Source organism: Piliocolobus tephrosceles, chromosome 6 (genome assembly GCF_002776525.5).
Source record: "Piliocolobus tephrosceles isolate RC106 chromosome 6, ASM277652v3, whole genome shotgun sequence".
Taxonomy (NCBI): Eukaryota; Metazoa; Chordata; class Mammalia; order Primates; family Cercopithecidae; genus Piliocolobus; species Piliocolobus tephrosceles.
The window spans coordinates 110,711,357-110,737,030 of NC_045439.1; the positions used below are offsets into that span (position 1 = coordinate 110,711,357).

General features: G+C 36.6%; 1 protein-coding gene across 1 annotated transcript in view; it reads left to right on the forward strand.

Moving 5' to 3' along the window:
* The window catches only part of PRTG (protogenin), a 125,291-nt gene that overhangs the window by 63,986 nt on the left and 35,631 nt on the right, over positions 1 to 25,674 (forward strand). Inside the window, exons 7-11 of the mRNA XM_026455059.1 lie at positions 260 to 419; positions 1,658 to 1,905; positions 4,036 to 4,200; positions 6,056 to 6,361; positions 7,110 to 7,298. Coding sequence (XP_026310844.1) covers positions 260 to 419; positions 1,658 to 1,905; positions 4,036 to 4,200; positions 6,056 to 6,361; positions 7,110 to 7,298 — 1,068 coding nt within the window. The remainder of the gene's footprint in view (positions 1 to 259; positions 420 to 1,657; positions 1,906 to 4,035; positions 4,201 to 6,055; positions 6,362 to 7,109; positions 7,299 to 25,674) is intronic.

Sequence of the window (25,674 nt, forward strand, 5' to 3'; positions counted from 1 at the left end):
TTAGTTAAGAAGGATGATAGGTACGTATATTTTAAATGTGTCTTTATAGATGCTCTGAATAGGGAAATCGTGGAAAAAGTGAACACTGAGCAGTGCTGAGAAAAGGCACCTGGAGTGATGTATGAAGATGTAGATAGGAGCTCAGCGTGTCAGCCATCTTCAGGAATGGGACTTGTTTCATTTACTGTTTTCTTCCTTGACTCTTTACATCGTTCCTATTAGGATCACAGAAATATTTCGTTTTTTTCTTTAAAAATAGCTCCTCCTTCATTTGTTGAATGGCCAGAAAGTTTAACAAGGCCTCGAGCTGGCACTGCTCGATTTGTGTGTCAGGCAGAAGGAATCCCCTCTCCCAAGATGTCATGGTTGAAAAATGGAAGGAAGATACATTCAAATGGTAGAATTAAAATGTACAACAGGTAGGCTGTGTCACTATGCTACCATTTTATATATGACATAATGGCTTTCGTAATTTTTATGTGAAATGGTTATAATTATATCAAATACCTAAATTATCTTGATAGTTATTAACAAAATGAAACTAAACTAAGAAATTAAGATTTATAACATTAGCATGTCATACATGTGCTATACTAAATACTCATGGGTATTTTATACATGGATCATGAAAGTGGTAGGTGATAATAAAATGAATGTTACACAGTTCGCCAAACTCCAGGGTTCTTGTGCTGTTAAACCACTAGTTAAGTTACCGCAAGAAAGCATATTAGCTCTTTGGGGTCTTAGTTCCTTCTTCCAAACAATGAGAAAATTAGAAGAAATAATTCTCTAATAATTTCTCCATAGTTAATGATTTTAAGAATTCATTTTTATTAGCATAAATACAAATTATTGTAACATTCTCATTTGTGTTGAACTAAACTTAAAACATTTTTGTTGACCTGAATTTTATGTGCACATTAAAATATTCTGTAAATTAGATGCTATTCAAGTAATATAAATTATTAATAAGAGCCACATTTAAAAAAATAAGTTGTTACCTAAAGCAAAGAGCATTTGAATATCACAAATTCTAATGCAGACTCAAAAATGAGTAATTTGAAGTAATTAATGTAGAATATTTTTCACTGGGACAGATTACATAGTTTATTTTGGGAGGTCAGTAACTTTTATCATCTGAAATGAGACTATATAAGCCAGGCATGGTGGCTTTTGCCAGTAATCCCAGTGCTTTGGGAGGCCAAGGTGGGAAGATCACTTGAGCCGAGGAGTTTTAAGACCAACCTGGGCAACATAGTGAGACCTTGTCTGTACACAAAAATTACAAAATTTAAAAATTACACATGTCCGGAGTCCCAGCTACTCAGGAGGATGAGTCAAGAAGGTGAAAGGATTATTTGAGCCCAGGAATTTGGGGCTGTAGTGAGCTGTGACTGTGACACTGCACTTCAGCCTGGTTTACAGAGTGAGACCCCGTCTCTTTAAAACAACAACCACAAAAAAGAAAATGACAAAAACAAAAACACACCAAAAAGTCTTCAGGATTCCACGTAGTTACTGCAGGGTTCTACAAATGCTTGATTTTAATTTGAATTTTTAAATAAAATAAAATGAGAGTATATTTAGCAATAGCTAAACTTTAGTTTGAATTCGTTCTTAGAACTTTTCATGGAAATAATTTTTTTTCTTTCCCCAGTAAATTGGTAATTAACCAGATTATTCCTGAAGATGATGCTATTTATCAGTGCATGGCTGAGAATAGCCAAGGATCTATTTTATCTAGAGCCAGACTGACTGTAGTGATGTCAGAAGACAGACCCAGTGCTCCCTATAATGTACATGCTGAAACCATGTCAAGCTCAGCCATTCTTTTAGCTTGGGAGAGGCCACTTTATAATTCAGACAAAGTCATCGCCTATTCTGTTCATTACATGAAAGCAGAAGGTAAGTAATATTAGGAGTGCTTATTTTTAAGTACTCCTTGCTATCAAGGATTTGTTTTCAGTACGAATAATGCCTTACATAATCCACAAAATATTTTTGAAATTCTGTGGCATTTATCTTCTTTAATAAAATAATCTATCATCTTTGTATTTATTGTTTTCTAAATTTCATGTTGTTGTGTACTTTGTATATGTAAGTATAGTTGAAGATTTTTCTGTTTAGAAACAGTTACCAGCTAATACAAAGCATCACTGCCTGCTTAGAAGTTACAAAGTGGTATACTTATGAATTTCTTTCCAGACAAGGCATAAATTCCTTAACTGAGACTTAATATTCCAATTTAAGTATGCAGTTACATTAGTCATAGTGGTGTGACTTGAGTAAAATAATAAACTATGTATATTTTTTATTATTTTTAAGGGAGAAAGTAAACATTGTCAAATTCCCCATATTTTTGATTTTGTATATTTTAAATATTTTGTATATTATGAATGTTTTCTGAAATCACATAGAACCCTCTGAAAATTGAACAGGACATTCTTTACTCCTATCTCATCATATAAAAGTAGAAATCAAATGTATCTTAAAATTTTTATTCAGAATTATTGGTTCTATTTTGGAGATTTAAAAATTTTTCTTGTATTTTACTTTCAGCAAATATCTTAGAGGAAAAAGAGAAACTACTGATAAATCCTAGAAATTTCTCTATTGATTTTTCATGGAAACCATGGTAAAGGCTTAGAAATTTCAGTTCTATGCTTAAACAGCTTAGCTTTTATGGAATATACGTTAAAAACAAATTCAAACACCTAAGGATGGGGATATAATAAAATTATCCATAGAAACAGGTGGTTTGTTGTTGCTGCTGCTATTTGTTTTTTGTACTTTGAAGTAGGGTTTTGAAAAGGAATATTTTGAATGTAAATCAGGGGTCATGGAAGCAAGAAGAATGAAAGTCTGATAACTGAGCATGCTGGAGTATGTTAATTCCCTTTTTAGTGATTTATGAAGGTAAAAGGAATGCTGGTTTTGGTGGGGACCACTCTTGTTCCCTATTATGGTTGTTTCATTAGAGCCTCCACATGCGGCTCAGTGGTCTATTCAGGAACGGAACAAGGCTTTTTAATTCGAACTCAAGGACCTTGTTTGGTAGGTCAGAAATCGTACTATGCAGCTCCTAATTAACAAGCCATTAGCCAGTCTGTTGTGAAATGCCTGTAATCTTGTCTAATTAAAATGCTATCAAGTTAATTCAGAAATGTGGGAAAACTTAATACTGGAATTTGGCTTCTGTTTTGTTTGTAAATCCAGTGTGGGGAGAAAGGACTCCGTCTTTAGAGAGATTTGATTAAGTTGACATGCGTTTACTGTGAATTGTTAGCAAAGCACAGTGGCTGCCAATGCTCTTGTTCCACTTTACAGGTTTGCTCTGTAGGAATTAAATCCTACAAAGACAAATCCTCTTCTATACCTTGCCATGCATATTTGATTAAGAGTTGCTGAGACTTTCTCTTAAAAAAAAAAAAAACAACTCACTGTGGGAGAAAGCATTTTAAGGCACATTCTGTGACTCCCAGTTTTTTTGCCCTCAGTATTATAAATAAAAGAACAACTTATGTCAGTCAAATGTAATAGAATCTCGAGGGGCAAAATGAGCTCTTTTGCAGGACAACTTTTGGTTTGGTTTGTTTTTCTAAAGAGTGGAGCCCTTGCATTCTCTACTGTCTCTCCATTTATGTTTAAAAGGAAAAAAACAAAAAAACAAAAAAACACCATGAGTTGAAGCAAGTCAAGTTTACAGTTATGGATTACAGTATTCTGTTGTGTTAAGCTCTGTTATGTTGCTACTGTACATTGTCTCTGCTATGGGTTTTGACTAGATGGTAAATGAAGTTTAGAGAAGATTAATTCTTTTCAGTTTGATTTATTCAGGAAAAAAAGTCCTCTAGAAATTTGTAGCAAAATATGGTTACTTTTAGAAAATAAAGACCTTCCTGTTCACATTTTGTAAAGGGGCGTGGAAGAGATTGAGATTAGACCCAAGGACCAGTGTTTCACAGTGCAGGAAAATGGTCTTGTTTATTTTATTTTGAGTATCTGTCATTTTAAAGCATGGATTCTTTAATTTAGGTTTAAATAATGAAGAGTATCAAGTAGTCATCGGAAATGACACAACTCATTATATTATTGATGACTTAGAGCCTGCCAGCAATTATACTTTCTACATTGTAGCGTATATGCCAATGGGAGCCAGCCAGATGTCGGACCACGTGACACAGAATACTCTAGAGGATGGTAAGAAAACATGATTCTAGATCATTTCATTATGAATGTTCATATGTTTTTGTCAATTTCAGTGAATAAATGTGTTTTAAAGAAAATAAATTCTTTTTGGTTAAAAAACAGGTATGTTAAATTTGCCATTCAAAATCTCATAGCATGGTAAGGATAAAGAGCACTTTCAGAATATAAAATTCAATAATAAAATTCTTACATTCCCATTGTATTTCTTCAAAGATTCCTAGTTTAACTTGTAAATATGTTGCAAACTTTTTTGTACTGAATAGAACAAAATGTGAGCTTTTCTAGGCATGAATAACTGTAATGACCGTTACATATTGAGTGTGTGTAGTGACTGAGGGCCAAAGGTACTGGACTTCTAAAACTTGGACTTTATACAACTTGTCACCTGTCAAAAAATTCTTAGCACTTAGTACCTGTTGATTAAATACAGTATGCTTATACTCCTTAAGGGGGAAAATGCTACTTGTTCAACTTGTTTCCTAACCATGAGTTGAAAATTGAGTTGTAGTTCTTTTACGGAACACCAGACCTTCATATTATTCTTATAATGGTGGGAAATTTCATCCATTAAGATAGCCCTAGAGAACTGATTCTCCTCCTCTCAGTCTTTATATCATATTGTAAAAGGAGGGATCTGTCTTTCCAGAGTCTCTAGAAGACCTTTTTTAGTATCCTGCAATGTGAAAGGGAATTATTTAATATATGCTTAATCATACTGTTCTCCCTTAGCAAATGTTTTATCCTCAAGTAATGATCTGCTCTTAGTTTTTAAAATGTTTTTGTGTAAATAATCCCCAAATCTCCTTTTTGTTCATTTAGTCCCAGATCTCTTACTATATCTTTATAATGCCACTTATTTGGGTGTTTATAAAATCAGACTTAGACTACATGAAAAAAGGTTCACTTGTGTGGATACTGAATCCAAATTTTAGTTTTAATTTAAGAGCCTATTCCACTTCAGAGTGAGCTGCAGTATATATGACATCTCTAGTTACCTGGTTACTATTAACCTCTGTTATGCATGTCTAAGGTGAAAAGCAGGCTAATAAAGATAGACTTTTTTTTTTTTTTGGTTTGTGAGGTCTGTTCTCCCTCTATATCTTTGAAGAAAGTGAGTCTTAGTATAGCAGGGAAACGCTGTAAAAGGAGCTATTATTATTTTCTTCTTTTTGTGTCTGAAGAAACCCGGATACAGAGAAGTTAATTTGACCAAGATCACAGAGTCATACATGGTAGAACAAGGATTCAGACACAGAGAAGCTAACTCTAGAACCCATCTGAACTCTTAGTATTAGACCACCTGTCACTGTATTTGACTCATTTTCCTGAAATGCCAGTGTTATTAAAATGTTTGGAGGAAAAACTGTTTTTATATTAAACAACATATGTTGTAATTAGGAATATAAAATTCACATTAATTTTTAAGATGCAACTCTTACACTTCAAAATATGATTTGCTCGGTTATAACTGTAGAATCCTAGGCTTCCCCACCCTTGTATAATTCACTCTCCCTTGTTTCAAAGCCCCTTTGGTGGAATTATTTGAGAAGTATTCTCATATTTTGTATGAATATCAAACATTCTCATATTCATTCCAAACAGCAACAAAACAGTCACAACCACAGTGAAGAATATCTTATATTCTTTGTTCCACACACTTAACCCTCCCTCGTTATTTTTTCTTCTGTTTTCTGGTTTATTCTCTGTTTCACTGAAAACCTCTGCTAGGGCTGTAAGTGTCTCTTCTTTATTATATGTCGCTAATTAGCAGAATGCAGTTACTGGTGTGCTAAGTGGCAATTCGATTCTAAATATTCATAAACAACCTGTTTTCTTCTATGACTAGTTCCCCTGAGACCTCCTGAAATTAGTTTGACAAGTCGAAGTCCCACTGATATTCTCATCTCCTGGCTGCCAATCCCTGCCAAATATCGGCGGGGCCAAGTGGTGCTGTATCGCTTGTCTTTCCGCCTAAGTACTGAGAATTCCATCCAAGTTCTGGAGCTCCCAGGGACCACGCATGAGTACCTTTTGGAAGGCCTGAAACCTGACAGTGTCTACCTGGTTCGGATTACTGCTGCCACCAGAGTGGGGCTGGGAGAGTCATCAGTATGGACGTCACATAGGACGCCCAAAGCTACAAGCGTGAAAGGTGAATTTCTGAAGACCGTTGAGAAAAGATAATACAGTATTTTTACTTTTGAATCAAGTTTTTCTTCTCAAAATTATGTTTATATTTTTTAAATTTTGTTTTATAAATAAAAATATTCCGTAGGTGATGGACTTAATTGAACAAAATTAAACTTTTTATTAAGTGGTTGCTTTTGCATAGAGTTTATTTGTGTGTAAACTTTTTGGTTGCGCTGTTAGTTTGCTTAGCAAATCTTTCGTGGACAGATCAGTACAAATCAAACTGACTTTCCAAAGTAAGATATTCGTAGAAGCCTAATTAATATTATTGCCATATATTTTTAAAATCCTTAGTTCAGTAGGAAGACTGTAGGACTGCAAAATTCTAGACTCTTCTGTTTTACTAATGTGGAATGTAACATGACTGGTTTTCTTGTTAATTGACTGACAAGAGTGCCTGTTCTCTATATCACAGAGGAGTAATGGATGGCCAAAATTAGAAAGTATTTATTGCCCCTTTGAAAAAAAAAATAAATATCTAGATATCATTATTATTTAGATATCTTGGTCTTTTTAAGATAGTATTTTATATATTTTAAATTTTGATCTCAAAGTTTAATATTATTGTGAAATTTGGAAAGTTAGGTTATGGTATAATTATTGGATTGAACCTTTTGGTAATTGTTTAAAACTGAGAGAACTACCCTATTCTGTGTCTTTATGTGGATGTTGGGTTGTTTATACATACATTTTCTGATGAATTTTACTAGCCCCTAAGTCTCCAGAGTTGCATTTGGAGCCTCTGAACTGTACCACCATTTCTGTGCGGTGGCAGCAAGATGTAGAGGACACGGCTGCTATTCAGGGCTACAAGCTGTACTACAAGGAAGAAGGGCAGCAGGAGAATGGGCCCATTTTCTTGGATACCAAGGACCTACTCTATACTCTCAGTGGCTTAGGTGAGTGAGTTTGTACTGTGCTTATCCCTTTTTCCTTCCTCTCTGACCAACTGGGAAAAAAATTATTGGATAGAAAGCAGGAGAACTGACTTAATGGTACAAAGAAAAGAATTGATTTTACTGTGTCAGTGTGTATATGCTACTGCCGAAGCCAGTGATTGGTCTTTGACTTACCATTGTGAGTCCGGTGGCAAAATATCAGGCAGCCATTGTATGTTTCTATCTTTGTCCAGCTCTGCAAATCTGCTTTTCTTTGTGGAGTTCACTTCTGGTAGATTGAGTTCCTGATCAATTATTGTGAGTATATGGCGGATGTAGAATAGGAATTAGAACAGGGATATCACCAAATAATATTCAGTGGTTAAGTTTCAATTAAAATGTGCCTGAGAGTGCTATATAATTGCTATATAATTATGAATCAGGTATAAAATAACTGAATATTTATATAGCTGTAACCCAGGAACACTGGGAAAAAGCACTTAACTTTGTGATTGAGTTCATCAGTGTTCTGAAAGACACAGTTTTATTCCCTAGTCTTCCTATCTTTGTAGAGTGAAAGGAATTTCATGATGTAAGCATGTTTAGTAGAAAGTAATGTGTACCTAAAATGAATACGTGGGCCGGGCATGGTGGCTCATGCCTGTAATCCCAGCAAGAGATACGGGTGGATCTCTTGAGGTCGGGAGTTCAAGACCAGCCTGGCCAACATGGTGAAACCCCGTCTCTACTAAAGAAATACAAGAATTAGCTGAGCATGGTGGCACGCGCCTGTAATTCCAGCTACTTGGGAGGCTGGGGCAGAATAGCTTGAACCTGGGCAGAGCTTGAAAAAAGCCAAGAACACCCCACTACACCCCCCCCGGGGGAAAAGGAAAAAACCCTTTCAAAAAAAAAAAAAAAAAAAAAAAAAACGTAGATATAAACTGATACAAACTCATCAAGATATAAAGTGTACACTTAGCTATTTGTTGCTCATAAGTAGATTTTTACCCTTAAGTACAAAGGAGTCCCTTTAATTATGATGACCAATCTGCTAAATACCTACTGAATTGTTACACCTTCTGGACATACTAGGATTTTACAAAGCACTCTGGCTTTTCCTTTCACAGACTGCCCTGTGAAGGTGAGGGGAGGTAGGCTCAGCAGTCTAACCGTGGCCTTCTCCGTGGCCTTCCCTGGCCTCACGGTAGCACAGGCTGTGAAAGCAGCATTGGATTTGAGTCTCTGCACAGTAAGAAGCAGTGGTGGGAGACTGTTTCCAGATGCAGGGACACAGAACTTCATCCTGTGGTTCTATGCAGTTTTCCAGATGGTATTTTGCTTATAATCTCATTATGTTGGTTTTTAATTTAATCTGCATTCGGTTAAATAAGTTTCACTATTGATCTCTGTCACACAGTTTTTTCTTTTTTTTTCTTTCGTGTGTGTGTGTGTGTGTGTGTGATGGAGTTTCACTCTTGTTGCCCAGGCTGAAGTGCAATGGCACGATATCAGCTCACTGCAACCTCCGCTTCCAGGTTCAAGCGATTCTCCTGCCTCAGCCTCCCAGGTAGCTGGGATCACAGGCATGTACCACCACACCCAGCGAATTTTGTATTTTTAGTAGAGATGGGATTTCTCCATGTTGGTCAGGCTGGTCTTGAACTCCCAACCTCAGGTGATCCACCCACCTCAGCCTCCCAAAGTGTGGGGATTACAGGCATGAGCCACCATGTCCAGCCTGTCACACAGTTTTATAAATGATGAGGAGAAATTACTTATGTTCCACCTTCCTTAAGCCATTGATACTGAGATGACATTAGCCCAACCTACTGCCACTGAAGCCAGCAACATTTATTCCTACTTATGACTTCTCTGTCCCTTTCCCTGCATATTATTGATTCAAGAAAATTTTGCTTATTATATAAGAAACATAATTTGGGACAATTGTTGATGAAGAATCATAGATCAAACTTACTACTTCTCATTTTCTGTTAAAGAAAATATGAATATATAGAAGATACAAAAAAATACATTCTTAGCACGCTCTTATACATCACAGGGAGCTTATTCTCAATAGGTGACTAATTTATTAGAAAAAAAATTGGGTTGTGAAAAGTTTAGAGAGACATTTTATTAAAACTTTGGCCATTAATTCTTCAAAATTTTCTACAGATACATACATACATATATATACATACATACAACACATGTATGTATTTATTTATTTATAATGAGGAAGACCCATTGATCTTTGTTAAATTTTTTAAATCATCTCTGAACTATAGTCAACTTTCAAAACTTTTATTTTCTCTGTTTTAAAATTAAATCATATATTACTGCCCTTGTTTTTATGTTGTGAAATCCACTGTGTATGCTATTTGAGGTGAATCCATTTAAAATCACTTCTAATGCATCAACTGGGAAATTATTTTGTCAGTATACTATGTCTGTTAAAATAGCTGCATGTTTCCTGACTGTGGAATTATATTGAGTGGTTGGACTGATTGCAGTTCAGGATAACAGAGACCTCTCGCAGCTGTAGAGACTTTCTTGTTAAGACGGCAGGTTCCGCACCCCTGGAGCTACCAAGTCAAGGCTGGAATGGCTGACTAGCGGAGATGCAGTTAAGTATTCAAGCATTGTGGAGCTGTTGACTGCATCACCTTTAAGGTGCCTTTTAATCTTGAGACCCCTATGGTCTAGTCTTACTTTCCTAGAAAGTCAGTGTTGGGGCCTTGCCACACTTAGAGCAGTCAAATACGTTTAACTCACTAAGCAGGCAAGTGTTAGCAGCTATCCGAACTTTTGAATATTGGGAGGGGAGTATGTTCTGTTAACTGGACAACTGACCATCTGTGACCATTTTTAGTGAGAGCATCTGGCGGTAGCTGCCTGTTTAACAGAGAGTGATGTGTCTGGGGGGCATGAGGTTAAGGGAATCCTATCTGTGTCTTGCATGGTGAATACTTGCTTTCACTGAGCTTTTGCACATTAAAGATACTCTAAGTGGAGCTAGATTTGCTAAGTAGGCCTGGAAATGAAATTTAAATGCTTCTTTTTGCTGATTCAATGTCAATTTGAGTAACAAACTAGTGTCTCAAAATTTCATTTTCATACTAATCCCCTTTCTGATGCCTTTATACACATCTTTTTATTTTTACTTGTGATAATTAAGTTTTCAATTTAAAAAGTATATTATTGGGACATACTCTCCTTGGTAATACACACAGTTCTTTGTTTCTGGAAGAAAGAAAAAGATGAATGAACTTACATATTTCAATTCATTTAACAAGCATTTTCAAATATTTTTCTGAGACATTGTAGTACTACATAAAAAGGTGTAACAGATGTAATCTCTGCTTAAAACAAGAAATATTAAACCAAAGACATTTAATTGACTGATTTTTCCAATATCGGCACAAATTTCTAGTGAACTAAATTTAATTATACTTAGCAATGAAAGTTATTTTAGAACTTTTTACTCTAAAACCTCAAAGTTCAGTTCCCTAGATGTAGAGTTTTTTTTAAGTAGCTAAAAAGATTATTGTGTCTTTCATAGTATAATATAAATATTGGCAGAGTGATGGAAATATTTTGATGTTAGCTTGTTTGATTTTGATGACTTAAAATGTGGTTTGATTTTAATTAGAACTGGTTTACTTTAGGGTGGGATTGGAAAAAAGCATTAGACTTGTGATTTAATACATTTGTATGATTTGTTCTAAGTGGTGGTTTGAGACTTTGTATCTTTGTGGTGATTAATTTCACTTAGATTTTTTTTCCCCTAGGCACTTTCAATGTTTAGCTCCCCTTGTAAGTAGGATTTTTAAATACTTGTTATATTCGTCACACAATAAACTGAAGCAAAATTAGTAACATACTTGTGTTCCCTGTTAATTGATTGAAATAATTTGTTCCTCTTTTTTCATTTGTTTATTTCAGAAATTGGCTTTAAATTCTGAAGTTAGCTTATAATTACAAAAGAACTGTTTTCACAAGCTGTCAACTGTTCTGAATTATTAAGTCTTTATATGAAAGAATGAAAGGGGGCAGATTTTTAGGTAGTACTGTTGTTAGATTAACATTTAGGACACTGATGTTAGATCATCTTTAGCTTTTATTTTGCCAAATAACTTGAGCTTGTTCATTATTTTATTTAATTTTACAGTAAGCATGATTAGTGTGAGCATGTGATTTCACACCAATTATAAATGAATAATTAAAATAATAAACTATACACTACAGCATTTTATTTATTTATTTGAGATGTAGTCTCACTTGTCAGCCAGCCTGAAGTGCAGTGGTGCCATATTTTTGGTAGAGACGGGGTTTCGTTCTGTTGCCCAGGGTGGTCTTGAACTCCTGGGCTCAAGCCATCCACCTACCTCAGCCTCCCAAAGTGCCGGGATTGTAGGCGTGAGCTACCACGCCCAGCCTTACTCATTCTGTCAAACAGTCACAAAATAAATTTATTTAACTGAACTCAGTAAACTTCTTTAAAGGAATACTTTTGGAAACTACCTGCCTTGTAGACTAGAAAACTAACTTGACAAAAGTGTGAGTACATATTATAACAAAAGAGAACATTTAAAAACTATTGTATTTCACTTGCTTCGCTATGAAATATTTTTGTTACTCTTTCTTTTGTTGTATTTATTATTATGCCAAAATATGTTGAAACTTCAACAGACTTTTTTCTTAATTTGCCAATAGAGCTGAAATTTTTGAATATTTCATTCTCTGCAGTATCTTAAAGTATCAAATATGATTGATACTCAACTCAAATTTTAGAACTTAATATTTGAAAAATTTAGAAACCAATACTTCAAAAGAAATGAAGTATTTGCTTCTAAAAAAAACCTACTAAAAATACTATTATATTAAGACAGTAAAAAAGAAAAGATTTTTCATTTGCCAGTTTGCAGCTACCTCTAATTAAAAATAAAGTGTTTACAGATTGATGAAACTGTAAGAGCTATATAAGAATTACAGTGCATTATCTGGTTATTTTTGTTCCTAAATTATTTGTCATAAATGAAAGGTCACCTGCCATTGTAAAATACTTTGGGTGTTCTCTGGATGAATTAGAGGTATATCTCCTCCTTACATTTGGAAAATATTGCCCAGATTTTAAGTCTCAAATCTTCTGGGAAACCTCTTGTGACTCTAAATGGTGTCAGTCATTCCCACAGTACATCATTTACAATGTTCTATTATAGAAATCACATGACACTGACAGTAAAAGAAAAACATCAGTCAAATAAGTTCCTTGTCTCTTGCCTGGATTTGACTTTAAATTTCACAACTTATTAACAGATTAAATCCTAGCTGTTCACCTGATCTTTTAGGTAGGGATAATGGTATTGATTTTAGAATGTTAGGGAGATTAAATGAAATAATGCATATAAAAGTTAGCACAGTGCCTGGGAAAATTGCATTATAAGTTCTCAACACATGTTAGTTGTTTTTGTTGTTAAAATTATTATCCTCCCAGGAGAGCAATGTATTTAAAAATTGAGCCTGTATTTTAAAAATTGTGTCTGTATGTTTTAAAAATATTTTTTGAAGTAATTTACCATGATCACTAGATTTGAAAGCTAATGCATCTTGAGCTTTAAAATGTATATGGATTCCCACAGATCTTGTTAAAACACAGATTCTAATATTCAGTAGGTTTGGGTGCGGCCTGAAATTCTTGCATTTCTGCCCACTTTGAGAAGTAAAGATCTAGACCAGGAGTAAGCAAACTTTTTCTGTAATGGGACAGACTGTAAATATTTTAGGCTTTATGGGTGTTATGGACTCAATGTTTATGTCTTCCCAAAATGTGTATGTTAAAGCCTTCACCCTAAATGTGACTCCGGTTGAATATAGAGTCTGTGAAAAGATAGATGATGAAGGTTAAATGAGGTCGTAAGAGTGAGGTTCTAATCCAGTAAGGTTGATGCCCTTATAAAAAGAAGAAGAGATGCCAGAGCATGCTCTCTACCATGTGAGGTTGTATCAAAAGCCCAATCACCTGCGGACCAGGAAGAAAGCCCTCACCAGAAACCTATTCCTGCCAGAGTGTGATTTTGGACTTCCCAGCCTCTAAAACTGAGAGAAAACAAATTTCAGTTGTTTAAACCACTCAGTCTGTGCATTTTATTATGACAGCCTGAGCAAGACTGATACAGTGGACCATATAGTCTCTTTCACAAGTATTCAACTCTGCTGCTGCAGCACAGAAGCAGCCTTGAAAAATACATAAATGCATGTGTGTGGTTATGCTCCAATAAAACTTCATTTGTGGACACCGAAGTATGAATTTCATATAATTTTGACTTGTCACAAAATAGTATTCTTTAAAAATTTTTGTTCAGGCTGGGTACAGTGAAATACAATCTCATGTCTATAATCCCAGCACTCTAGGAGGCCGATGTGGGTGGATCACTTGAAGTCAGGAGTTCAAGATTAGCCTAGCCAACATGGCATAACCCTGTCTCTACTAAAAATACAAAAATTAGCCGGGGGTGGTGGTGCATGCCTATAATCCCAGCTACTCAGGAGACTGAAGCAGGAGAATCACTTCAACCTGGAAGCCAGAGGTTGCAGTGAACCAAGATTCCGCCACTGCACTCCAGCCTGGGTGACAGAGCAAGACTTTGTCTCAAATAATAATAATAATAGAAAAAAAATTTTTTAACCACTGAAAAATTAAAAAAACAAAACAAAGCAAAACCTTTTTAGCTGACCGGTATATCAAGGGCACCAGGCCACATTACTAGAATTTGGAAGTTCTAGATTTAGACTGTGTACAGTTCTTGCTTCTCAAAGTGCAGTCCCAGGACCAGCAGCATAATCTGGGAGTTGATTGAAATGCTGAATTTCAGGCCTCCCCCTACCTATTGTTTTAACACGTAAGGGTAAGGAATTTCGACATTAGGTTTATGCCTTTCTTGTTAAGCCAGTTCTGAAACTGTGTTAAAGTGTTTTAATTTCTCGATCCTTTTATGTGAGTGAGCTCTCAGGCGGCATCCAGTCACAAATCTAACAACATCTTCTGTTCCCAGAAATAAAACCTAATTATTCTTGATTTGGTGCATCTCATTTTAGGCAACTGTGATTCTGCTAAATTCATTAGGTTTTGTGGTTTTAGATGAACAAGAAAATAAATATAGCCATGGAGTCCATAAATCCATAATATAAACTGTTATTTGAATCCACAGGGTAACGCCAGGAGTGTTTAGTAGTAATTCAAGAAGAGAATATTTTCTAACCCATTCAGCTACTGTCATTGAGCTTTTCAATGTGTGCTTTTTTTGTTGTTTTCTTGGCAGGCAGAGTCTTGCTCGGTCGTGCAGGCTGGAGTTCAGTGGCACCATCTCTTCTGCCTCAGGGGGTGCAACCTCCATCTCACGGGGTTCAAATGATTGTTGTTCCTCAGCCTCCCAAATAGCTGGGATTATAGGCACCTGCCACCACACCCAGTTAATTTTTTTTTTATTTTTGGTAGAGACAGAGTTTCACCATGTTGCCCCGGCTGGTCTTGAACTCCTGAGCTCAGGCAATCTGCGCACCTCGGCCTCCCAAAGTGCTAGGATTATGGGTGTGAGTCACCGCACCTGTCCTCAATGTACTCTTAACACTACTGGTACTGTTTTCAAAGCCCTCCATAGCAGTGTAAGTACAGTGTTTTATGGAACCCAGTAGTAGATGAAGAAGCTCGTATGTTTTCTTAGTGGTTCTCTTGCTAGGCGGATTGTGACATAGTAGCTCCTTGCTCTTGAAAATCAGAGGATGAACTAAATTTAGAAATTCCTGATAACAAGCTTCAGTTACCACTAAATTAATTGCAAAATTGAAAGCATCCTCCCAACATGCAGTTTTAACTTCTGTGATACTCCAGCTAATTCCTCATGAAGACATTGTCTAGGAGATAGTATCAGTTAGAAATGCAAAATTTCTGCCAGGTGCGGTGGCTCACACCTATAATCCCAGCACTTTGAGAGGCTGAGGTAGGAGAATTGTCTGAATCAAGGATTTTGAGACCAGCCTGGGCAAGGTGGTGAAACTCTGTCTCTACAAAATATCAAAAAGTTAGCTCAAAATATCAAAAAGTTAGCTGGACATGGTGGTACATGCCTATGAACCCAGCTACAGGAGGCTGAGATGGGAGAATCACTTGAGTCCAGGAGGTTGAGGTAGCAGTGAGCCGTTTGCACCACTGCACTCCAGCCAAGGTGAGGTAGGGCCTGTGAGACCCTGTGTCAAAAAACAAAACAAAACATTATTTCTAAATTTAGTTTAGAACTTTACATGTGTATATATAAATGTATAAAGCTGCTTAGTTTAAAAACATAAGGTTGTTATCTGTACCAATTTAATTACCATACCTTGTTTTATAAATTTTTATATTACAGTTTATTCATCTTGGCCAGGCGCAGTGGCTCAGGCCTGTAATCCCAGCACTTTGGAAGGTCGAGGTGGGTGGATCACCTGAGGTCAGGAGTTGAAGACCAGCCTGGCTAACATGGTGAAACCCCGTCTCTACTAAAAAATAACAAAAATTAGCTGGGCATTGTGGCAGACGCCTATAATCCCGGCTATCCGGAAGGCTAGGGCAGGAGAATCACTTGAACCCGGGAGGTGGAGGTTGCAGTGAGCTGAGATCGCGCCATTGCACTCCAGCCTGGGCAACAAGAGCGGAACTCCGTCTCAAAAAACAAAAACACTTCTCACCCCCACCAAAAAAAAAAGCCAAACAAACAACAAAAAAAAACTCTACACAAATGTTTAGCTTTATTCACAGTTGCCAAAACCTGAAAACAACCTAAATGTCCTTCAGCAGGTGAGCAGATAAACTGCAGTACATCCGTACAGTTGGAATACTCCTCAGCAGTAAAAAGCAGCGAACTATATTGCTGCTTGCAACAGTTCATTGATGAATATCAATGTCATCGTGCTGAGTGAAAGGGGCCAGTCTTAAAAGGTTACATTCTTTATGACTTCATTGGTATGATACTCTTGAAAAGTGAAAACTGGAGCCGGGCATCGTGGCTCACACCTGTAATCCCAGCACTTTGGGAGGCTGAGGCAGGTGGATCACCTGAGGTCAGGAGTTCGAGACCAGTCTGACCAACATGGTGAAACGCTGTCTCTAATAAAAATACAAAAATTAGCCGGACATAGTGGCTGGCACCTGTAATCCCAGCTGCTCGGGAGGTTGAGATAGGAGAATCACTTGAACCCGGGAGGCAGAGGTTGCAGTGAGCTGAGATTGCGTCACTGTACTCCAGCCTGGGCAACGAGAGTGAAACTTTGTCCCCCAACCAAAAAAAAAAAAAAAAAGAAAGAAAAGAAAAGTGAAAACTATATGGATGGAAAACAGATCAGTGATTGCCATGATTAGAGATGGGGGCAAGACTTGACTACACGAAGGCAGCATTGGGAGCTCCTGGATGTGATGAATTTGCTCTTTTTCTGGTTGTAGTGGTGGTTGCACAAATCTATACATGTGTTAAATAGGACCATACAACAAAAAATGAATAAATTTCAGTATATGTTAATTTTTAAATTAAATCAGAAGACTGAGGGTTTTGAGATCAGATGACCAGGGTTTGATCCCAGCTCTCCAACCCACTGAAAGTGTGATCTTGGTCAAGTCACTTCACCTCCATGAACCTCAGTTTCCCCTCGACATTTAGATTGCTCAGGATTGTTGAATGTGGAACCCACAGGACAGCGGGTTGATACATAGTAAGTGCTTGATAACTGTTATCTAAATATGATTAAGGAGAGGAAGAAATTAGAATGATGTTCAAGTGTTCTGAGGGATGGTACTTTTACTCTGGAGTAGGGCTTTTAGAAGTAAGACCAGGATTGGGGAAGTAGGAGATACTGAGTTCACTTTTTATCATATTGGGTTGGAAAGGTTGGTGTCCCAGTGGAGATGTCTATAGCAGCTTAATATATGGGTTTAGATTTCAGAAGAACTGAGATGGCGAATTAGTGTTGTGCAGTTGGAAGTTAAGGCTGTGTACTCTGCCCTAAGGGACCAGCATCTCTCTGGCTTAGCTACTTTGAAAGAAATTATCAGACTTCAGCAGAAGAAACTAGTCAGCATAATTGTAAAACAAAGGAAGTTAGGTCACTTTTAGGAAACAGAGGCACATGCAGCAAATCTCACTGAAATTTCTCTTACTATGTGAAACTTCAAACTTTCTGAATTTTCTGAGATACATCTTTCAGTGGAGTCCCTTTAAAAAAAATCTTCAAAGACTTTCAGAAACTGAAATTTTTCAGCTATATACAATGCTGTATATAGCATTGTATCAGAGTTGTATTAATGCCACCCTGTCGGATGTTATAGATCATTTTAGTTCATACTTAAGTCATTTTGGAGAAAGAAGAAAGACAGCAATGTATGCCTATGCTTAAACATTTTTTTCACCATCTTTAAGAAAGTTCAACTTTCCAAAAAATTTCAAGCACAAATAATTGGGAAAAGAACTTTGATGTTTTTTCCTGGACCTTTATATCCTTAGCCTTGAATAGTCATCACCTTTTGAAATGCTCTAAAACATGGAGAGCTCTGTTAAAAACATCTGTCTTGTTATTTAGGTGAAAAATGTGAACAAAATGATACACAGCTACTCCTCCTTTTTTTTTTTTTTTTTTTTTTTTTTGAGCATTAAGCAAGGTTTCTTTTTCTTCCAAGAGTAAAACTGATGCATTTGCCTAAATGGTCATCACTTTTGTAGGTTTGAAGTTGTTTTACTGCTTTAGCAGCTGTGTGGCAAGTTTTCTAGCAGACAGTGGTGGTAGGGAGGGGGCTCAGTTGCATCTGGTTTCTCTTTGTAGAATGACTGAAAAGTTGATATTTAATGGTTTTCTTGAGAAAGCAGTTCATGTAGAGAAGAGTAACTTTTTTTTAGAACCTAAATTAGCTTGCTGTGATTCATATGCACGCATTTTGTCTTCTTGCTTAAAAAAGAAAAGAAAGAAAGAGTAAAGAAAATCGTCTACCCTGAAACTACATAGCACAGATAACCCTTTGACCTTTGGCACTGGGTAAAGATTTACAGTACTTGTGGAGCCTCACTCCACATGCCTGACTGAAAAGAACCCTAAATAAAGTAAGGCCCCTGTGGAGATGGAGAAAATAAGCAGGATATGAGGAAGTTTCATTATTTCATGTAGCTGTGTTGCTGCTGCTGCTGCTGTTTTAATCAGTTTATAAGGTGAAATACCAGTTGGGATGCATTTCCAGTTTAGGGGGTGTGATGCCAGTTAAGTTTGTGCTCTGATATTGGAAGAGTTGGAGTCAAGGATACCCTGGGCATGGTGTCCTTCTCTGTTTCTCTTGCACCCAGGGAATATCCCCTCCTGCTTTCTCCCTCAAATTAAATTCTCATTTGAAATATCTGGATAGTTGTTTGTTTTTTGTTTTTGGGGAAAGCAAGACAATGAAAACTTTTTTTTTGTTTGTTTTTAAGAAATGGGCGTGATCAACAGATGGGGGAGAGTGGAATCCCTATCACTTTATGTGTTAAGACATTAAGTTTTTCTTCAGATTTAAAACATAAAAAACACATGAGAGCAAAATTAGTTCCCCATTGTCTCCAGAAAAATTGGTTTAACTCTGCTCCAAATGGGACATCAAATTGAGACCTTTGAAGAAATTTTCATAATTTATTACTTAACTTTACTCAGATCTAATACTTCATAGCTTTCTACTGACTCTTTATGTATCTCTTCTAAAATGTCAGTGTTTTTATAGCACTTTGTATTTATATCTTGAGGTTTACCTACTGAATTGATTTTACTCCTTTATGTTTTGTTTCCTTTTTATATGTGCTAATAAAACTTCAAATAAAAGTTTCCTTGGTCTTAGGAAGATGCACCTAGGTATTGACAGGCTGTTGATTGTCTTGAAGGCCCAAACTTTCAAATGGTATTTCTACAAATGAAGAAAAAGCTTCAGTAAACTTTTCATTCTCCTATTTTTAAGAGTCTGTAAGCACGGTAAAATGCTTGACGGGAACTGCAAAGAGCATCTATCTCTTTAGAGAAGGAAGAACTCTTGTAGAAAATTAAATCAATACTGTCCATTAATCATATGGCACGTCAGCCCTCAGACCACTCTGGAAGTTTCTGGTGAATGTAAAGAATCTTTAGATGTGTGAGGTCCTTAAAGATCTAAGTTAAACTAGAGGGAGTTTTTTAAAAGAAACCATTAGCACATGAAAGAAACTTCAGGGTAGATAGAAAAAAAACATTTGCTGCATAACAGTAATTACACTTGTGGTTTTTGTTTTGTTTTTGGTTTAAACTTTCTTCTTAAAAAAACTTAACGCACATGAAATTTTAAGCCTTGTACTAATTATACACTCCATGGACCAGAGGGGAGCTGCAAGACAACACTTGCTGGAGGAAAATATTTTATCTTAGTCTTTAAAAATATTTTTATATGTTTATTTTATAACATACATAATATATTAGGGCAGTCACACATATGTATGTTATAAATAAATGAGGGTATATATAATGAGTATGTGTGTTAGAAAAAATTACTGATGGATAGTGAAACTTAAAAATTTGGAAACCACTGTTCTAAAATACTGAATCAGGTGTTTTGTTTTTGAGATTTTTTTTTTTTGGAGTCTCTCTCTCTGTTGCCCAGGCTGGAGCGCAATGGCGTGATGTCAGCTCACTGCAACCTCTGTTTTCTGGGTTCAAGTGATTCTCCTGCCTCAGCTTCCCGCGTAGCTGGGACTTCAGGCGTGCACCACTATACCCAGCTAATTTTGTGTTTTTAGTAGAGACCGGGTTTCACCGTGTTGCCCAGGCTGGTCTCCTGAACTCCAGCAGTCTGTCCGCCTCGGCCTCCCAAAGTGCTAAGATTACAGGCGTGAACCACTGCGCCCGGACTAGTAAGGTGTTTCTAAGTGATTATGCTTTAGGAAGCTTTATAGTTTAGAGAAGGAAATAGACATTAATCAAATCACCACATAATTACAAATTTTAGTATTATGATGTAAAATCATTTGGAGTGAAGGGGCTGTGTAATAGTGGACACTGTAGTTTGAGGGTGGGGGTCTGGGTAGGTTTTCCTGAGAAGCTTGTACTGAATTTGAGATCTGAAAGATAATAGGAGTTAACTAGGCAAAGGATCCTGACAGGATAGTGAAAGAAGGGATGGTGTAAACTAAAGCAATAGAATGATCATCAAAGCAGGCTAAATACGAGTACTTATTTCTGTCTAAACAACCTGACTTATCAGTTGGTTTGGATAAGCTAGTGTGATCCCACGAGAATTCTCTAACATCCTCCTGACATAGTTTATTGAAACTGTACATATTTTCCTGTTCCATTTTGAGATGCTTAGAAACTTGAAAGACTTGAAATCCCAGCAAATGTGGGCTGCTGTAAGAGGAGGCTCCTTGAATTAGCCTTGATAGCTGACTCCATTGACATTTATCTTGATTTCTCATAGAAACTAGAGCAGCTGCCTCAGCTGAGTGTTACAGTGACATCTTAGCTTTCCCAGCCTGCCAGGATGTTAATAACTTATGAAACCTGTGCACACAGTAAGGCAGCACATTTTGCCTGATTATCATTATTGGTTCATCTCTTCCTGGGTAGATTGTGTAAATACATCTAGCTGGGATCATTACTTCAAATTTATATATCTCCCATTTCCTTCTAAGAAAGAGTTGAGGTGACTTGATACAGAAACACCAAACTTAAAATAAAAAAATAGATGAAACAAAGCCCAGTATTAGGAATTCAGGGTTAAACACACTCATACTTAAAGTGAGAATGTAAATTAATATACAACTTTTCTAGGGATAATTGGGCAATACCAAATATGGGAGGGAACTTAGGCATACTCCGACCAGAATTTCCATTAATAGAGACCTATCACAAGAAAATAATAATGAGGGCTGGGCGCAGTGGCTCACGCCTATAATCCCAACACTTTGAGAAGCTGAGGTGGGTGAATCACGAGGTCAGGAGTTCGAGACCAGCCTGGCCAACATAGTGAAACACCGTCTCTACTAAAAATACAAAAATTAACCAGGCATTGTGGTGCGTGCACCTGTAGTCCCAGCTGCTTGGGAGGCTGAGGCAGGAGAATCGCTTGAACCCAGCAGGCAGAGGTTGCAGTGAGCCAAGATTGCACCACTGCACTCCAGCTTGGGCTACAGAGCAAGACTTCATCTCAAAAAATATACATATAATAATAATAATAATGTGCATACACAGACATTTAACCCCGAGTGTTTACTGTAATATACAAGGTCACTTATAATTGGAAAAGCTGGAGAAAACCTATATATTTAACTACTGATATTTAATAAGCTAGGGTACATTCATACAATTTGAATATAGTCTACAGCCATACCACCCTGAATACTCCTGACATCGTCTGAATAAATATGGGCATTGAAAGGAATGTTTTAGAAGAGAAACGACAGAAATAGTTCACAGTGTATTACATTTTAAAAGCAGGTTATAAAATATATAAATATTGAATATATGTATGTATGGATAGTAAAGGGAATGAAAAGAAAATAGCAACCTAATGTTCACAGTGCTTATCTCCATGTGCTGGTATTAAGAACCTTTTATTTTTATTTCCTTTTGTTTGCTTGTCTGAATTTTATAAATTTTTCATAACAAATATATTTGATTATAATTTTTTTAAAAGTAATTTTAAATTGAATATACCTAGATGAAGAGATTGGGACAAAGATAAATAAAGACTGGAAAATCAGTGAAACTAGGATTATGTTCTTTATCGCATGCCATATGGTCTTATACTATTGCTAGAAATGGCCTATAAGTTTAGTTACTTACTTCCTTGCAGTCAGAGCAAACTACAGTTAGCTATGGGACACAGGATATTTTAATTATCAAAAGAAGTTTGTAGTATACTAATTAAATTCCCAGGATACATTACCTCCAGAAAAACTGTATGTTGAAATGGTTGAAGAATCTCTATGAATCATGTGTTGAAATCATTTTAACGTGTGCTTGATAATAAGGAAAGAAGATTCCTGTGGTATCTAGGATCATTAACAAGTTATAAAGTTTTGGTTGACCTAGCGATATTAGTGGAGGAAAGAAAACATTTTTTCTTTTTTTTTTGAGATGGAGTCTCGCTCTGTCGCCCAGGCTGGAGTGCAGTGGCCGAATCTCAGCTCACTGCAAGCTCCGCCTCCTGGATTCACGCCATTCTCCTGCCTCAGCCTCCTGAGTAGCTGGGACTATAGGCGCCCGCCACCTCGCCCGGCTAGGTTTTGTATTTTTTTAGTAGAGACGGGGTTTCACCGTTTTGGCCAGGATAGTCTCGATCTCCTGACCTTGTGATCCACCCGTCTCAGCCTCCCAAAGTGCTGGGATTACAGGCTTGAGCCACCGCACCTGGCCTACATTTTTTCTTAACTTTCACTTTTCTCCATCTGAATGGCCAAGTATGATGATTGTTAGTGTGTTCCCCTTTCTTGAATAGCTACACATCCTCTCTTTTTATAAAATGACCTTTATCTCAGAAGAAAAATCATGGCAATGGGCCTCATTTGTGACCCCACAAAACAATAGAAACTATGTTTAAAGCCTCCAATAACCTTAAGAAGTAAGGAGACATGCTTTTAAAAGGCCCATTTGTCTGTGTGTATCTCTGAGAAATTATAGTGATTGTTTTAATCATAGTAATTCTGTGTCCTCAGAGGGCTCAATTGTGTACTTACATGGCCTCATTCTTGGTATACTGTATTCCAGTGCTGTGTACATTTTACAGATTGGCATTCTAGTATGATTCATTGGGAATTTAAAAAGAAATCTACATTTGCATACTTTATATTCAAAGTCCCAGATAGTTCTAGAAATCTTACTAGAAGTCTGACAGCATGCTGGTATCTCTCCTTTTTATTGTCCTCAGTGTCAAACAAGTGATCAATATAAACATTTGTATATAGATAGGTGGATATAACTTCATATAGATAAAAAGAGATAAAATTGGCCACTAAGAAAATTATGCTGCTCTGGCCGGGCTCATGCCTGTAATCCCAGCACTTTGGCAGGCCGAGGTGGGCGGATCACGAGGTCAGGAGATCAAGATCATCCTGGCTAACACGGTGAAACCCCGTCTCTACTAAAAATACAAAATATTAGCCGGGCGTGGTGGCGGGCACCTGTAGTCGCAACTACTGAGGAGGCTGAGGCAGGAGAATGGCGTGAACCAGGAGGTGGAAGTTGCAGTGAGCCAAGATTGCGCCACTGCACTCCAGCCTGGGCGACAGAGCGAGACTCCGTCTCAAAAAAAAGAAAAAGAAAAATTATACTGCTCTGGGTTAGGAAAGCTTTTGAAGTCATGTCTCTCTTCAACAGGCAACCTAACAGATTATAGATTTTTTGTTTTTCCTTCATAAAATACCCTAGATTAAAGTCATAATTTAACCTTTGTAGTATTCTTGTCAAAAATGTTTAGCCCGAATCTAATAAGAAACCATTAGATAAGTCCAGATTGTGAGACATTCCACAAAACAGCTCAACTGGAAATGCCATCCTTGGGGAAGACAGGAAAAGAGCAGGAGACAGTTCTAGATGGAGACATGAACGTGGAGTGTGTAATCCTGGATTTTTGTGGGGAAAAGCAGTTATAAATAATATTATTGGACAATTTTGGAAATTTAAATACAGAGTATATATTAGATAAATGTTGCCATTGTCCAATTTGTTTGGTGTAATAATACTGTGTTTATGTTGGAGAACATTCCTCTTTAGGGGAAAACGTCACAGTATTTAGGTGTGATGTGAAGTGTCATGATGATTCAATAAAAGAAAAGATGTGTATAAGTACACACAAAAAAGAATAAGAAATAAAGCAAATACATTAAAATGTCTAAAACTAATTTTAAAGGTTTTAAAATGCCCTGTACTCTTGTACTGATAATTTTTAGTCTGTAGCATCTCCAAATTAGATAATGATTTTACAATGATTAGGCACTGAAAGGTTAAAACAACAGCATTCCTGAAGCAATTGCTTATAAAAAAAATTCTCTAGGAATGTGGGGATATTTAAAAGTTGTATCAGTCAGTATATATTATAAGTTTGCCTCTTAAGAAATTAAGGCACAGAAAATCAGTTTCTTATTCATACTGTCCAAAGCCCACTTGTTCATATTGTCCAAAGTTCTTACTGTCTTATTCATACTGTCCAAAGCCCACTTGAGGAACTAAAGGCTGTTTCTGTAGCTGAGTGGATGATACAAAAATACTCTGAACTGAAATTATTTCCTTAAACAACTGAATAACTCATTCATGAAACGTTTGTAAACTGATATTTATAATAATATATTTCAGATTGAATATAAGAAACCTAGATCTGTTGAATGTTTTATTTATCAGAAAATCTTTTGGGTTTAATTGTATATGCTTAAATTGTTTGAGGTTCTCTGTCATATGTGTTGAAAACCATTTTAAGATATGTTGAATACCTTTCAGTACCCCTAAGCATCTTCAGTATCTTTTAATACCTAAAAAATTTCAGGTTGACCAGACTGTTTATAGCCAGTTAACACATTAATAATATGCAGCTGCTCAGATCTCAGAACTCCCAGAATTCTCTTATTTGCTGACTTTAAAATCGATTTCCGAGTGGTGCATTCAGTGAAGTTTACATAAGTTGTTGTAACATACTGTTTCTTGTGAGTTTTAAAGGAGGTGTAAATAAATAAACAATCATGGTTTTATCACTGTGATTGATGAAGCCGATATTTTACCAGCTTGCATTTCCCACTTGAGAAGAAATTTAAGATTGGTTTCAAGCCATCTGCATCTTTCTCGTTTTGTAAGCTTGCTGTTCACTGCTGAGGGTTGAGATTTGAAGGGATGGTTATCAAACTACAGATGTTTTTGCAATGAAACTGTGCACCTCTGACCAAGTCACTGTGGTTCAGGAGATGATAGATGGTATTTTCATGTTGCTTCACAAAAGGGTCAAAATGGCATGGCAAGCCTACGACAGTGAAACAGAAAAATATTAGTCCTGGGAGGAAATTTATTTCATAGCTTCAGGGGAAGTTTGGTTGTCATGAATAGGCTCTCTCTGTCAGTCTATAAAAATATTGTTTGTAAGGCAATGATGTATGTGAGACAGACCGTGTATGTGTGTTGGCAGACAGAGCAGCTACTTAAACAAATGCTAAGCCAAGTACAGTAGCATGAGTCAAGTGTTCTACTTCGGATGCTTTTAGGGTAACGATTGTTTTTGATAGAAATGTCAACATCATCAAATTTATTTCATTTTCTGATGTAACAACTTTAAGTAAACTTCCTTTGTAAATTTTATACCTTCTTAATGATTCTAGGATACGGCACACACACCGCTATTCTAACACACTTT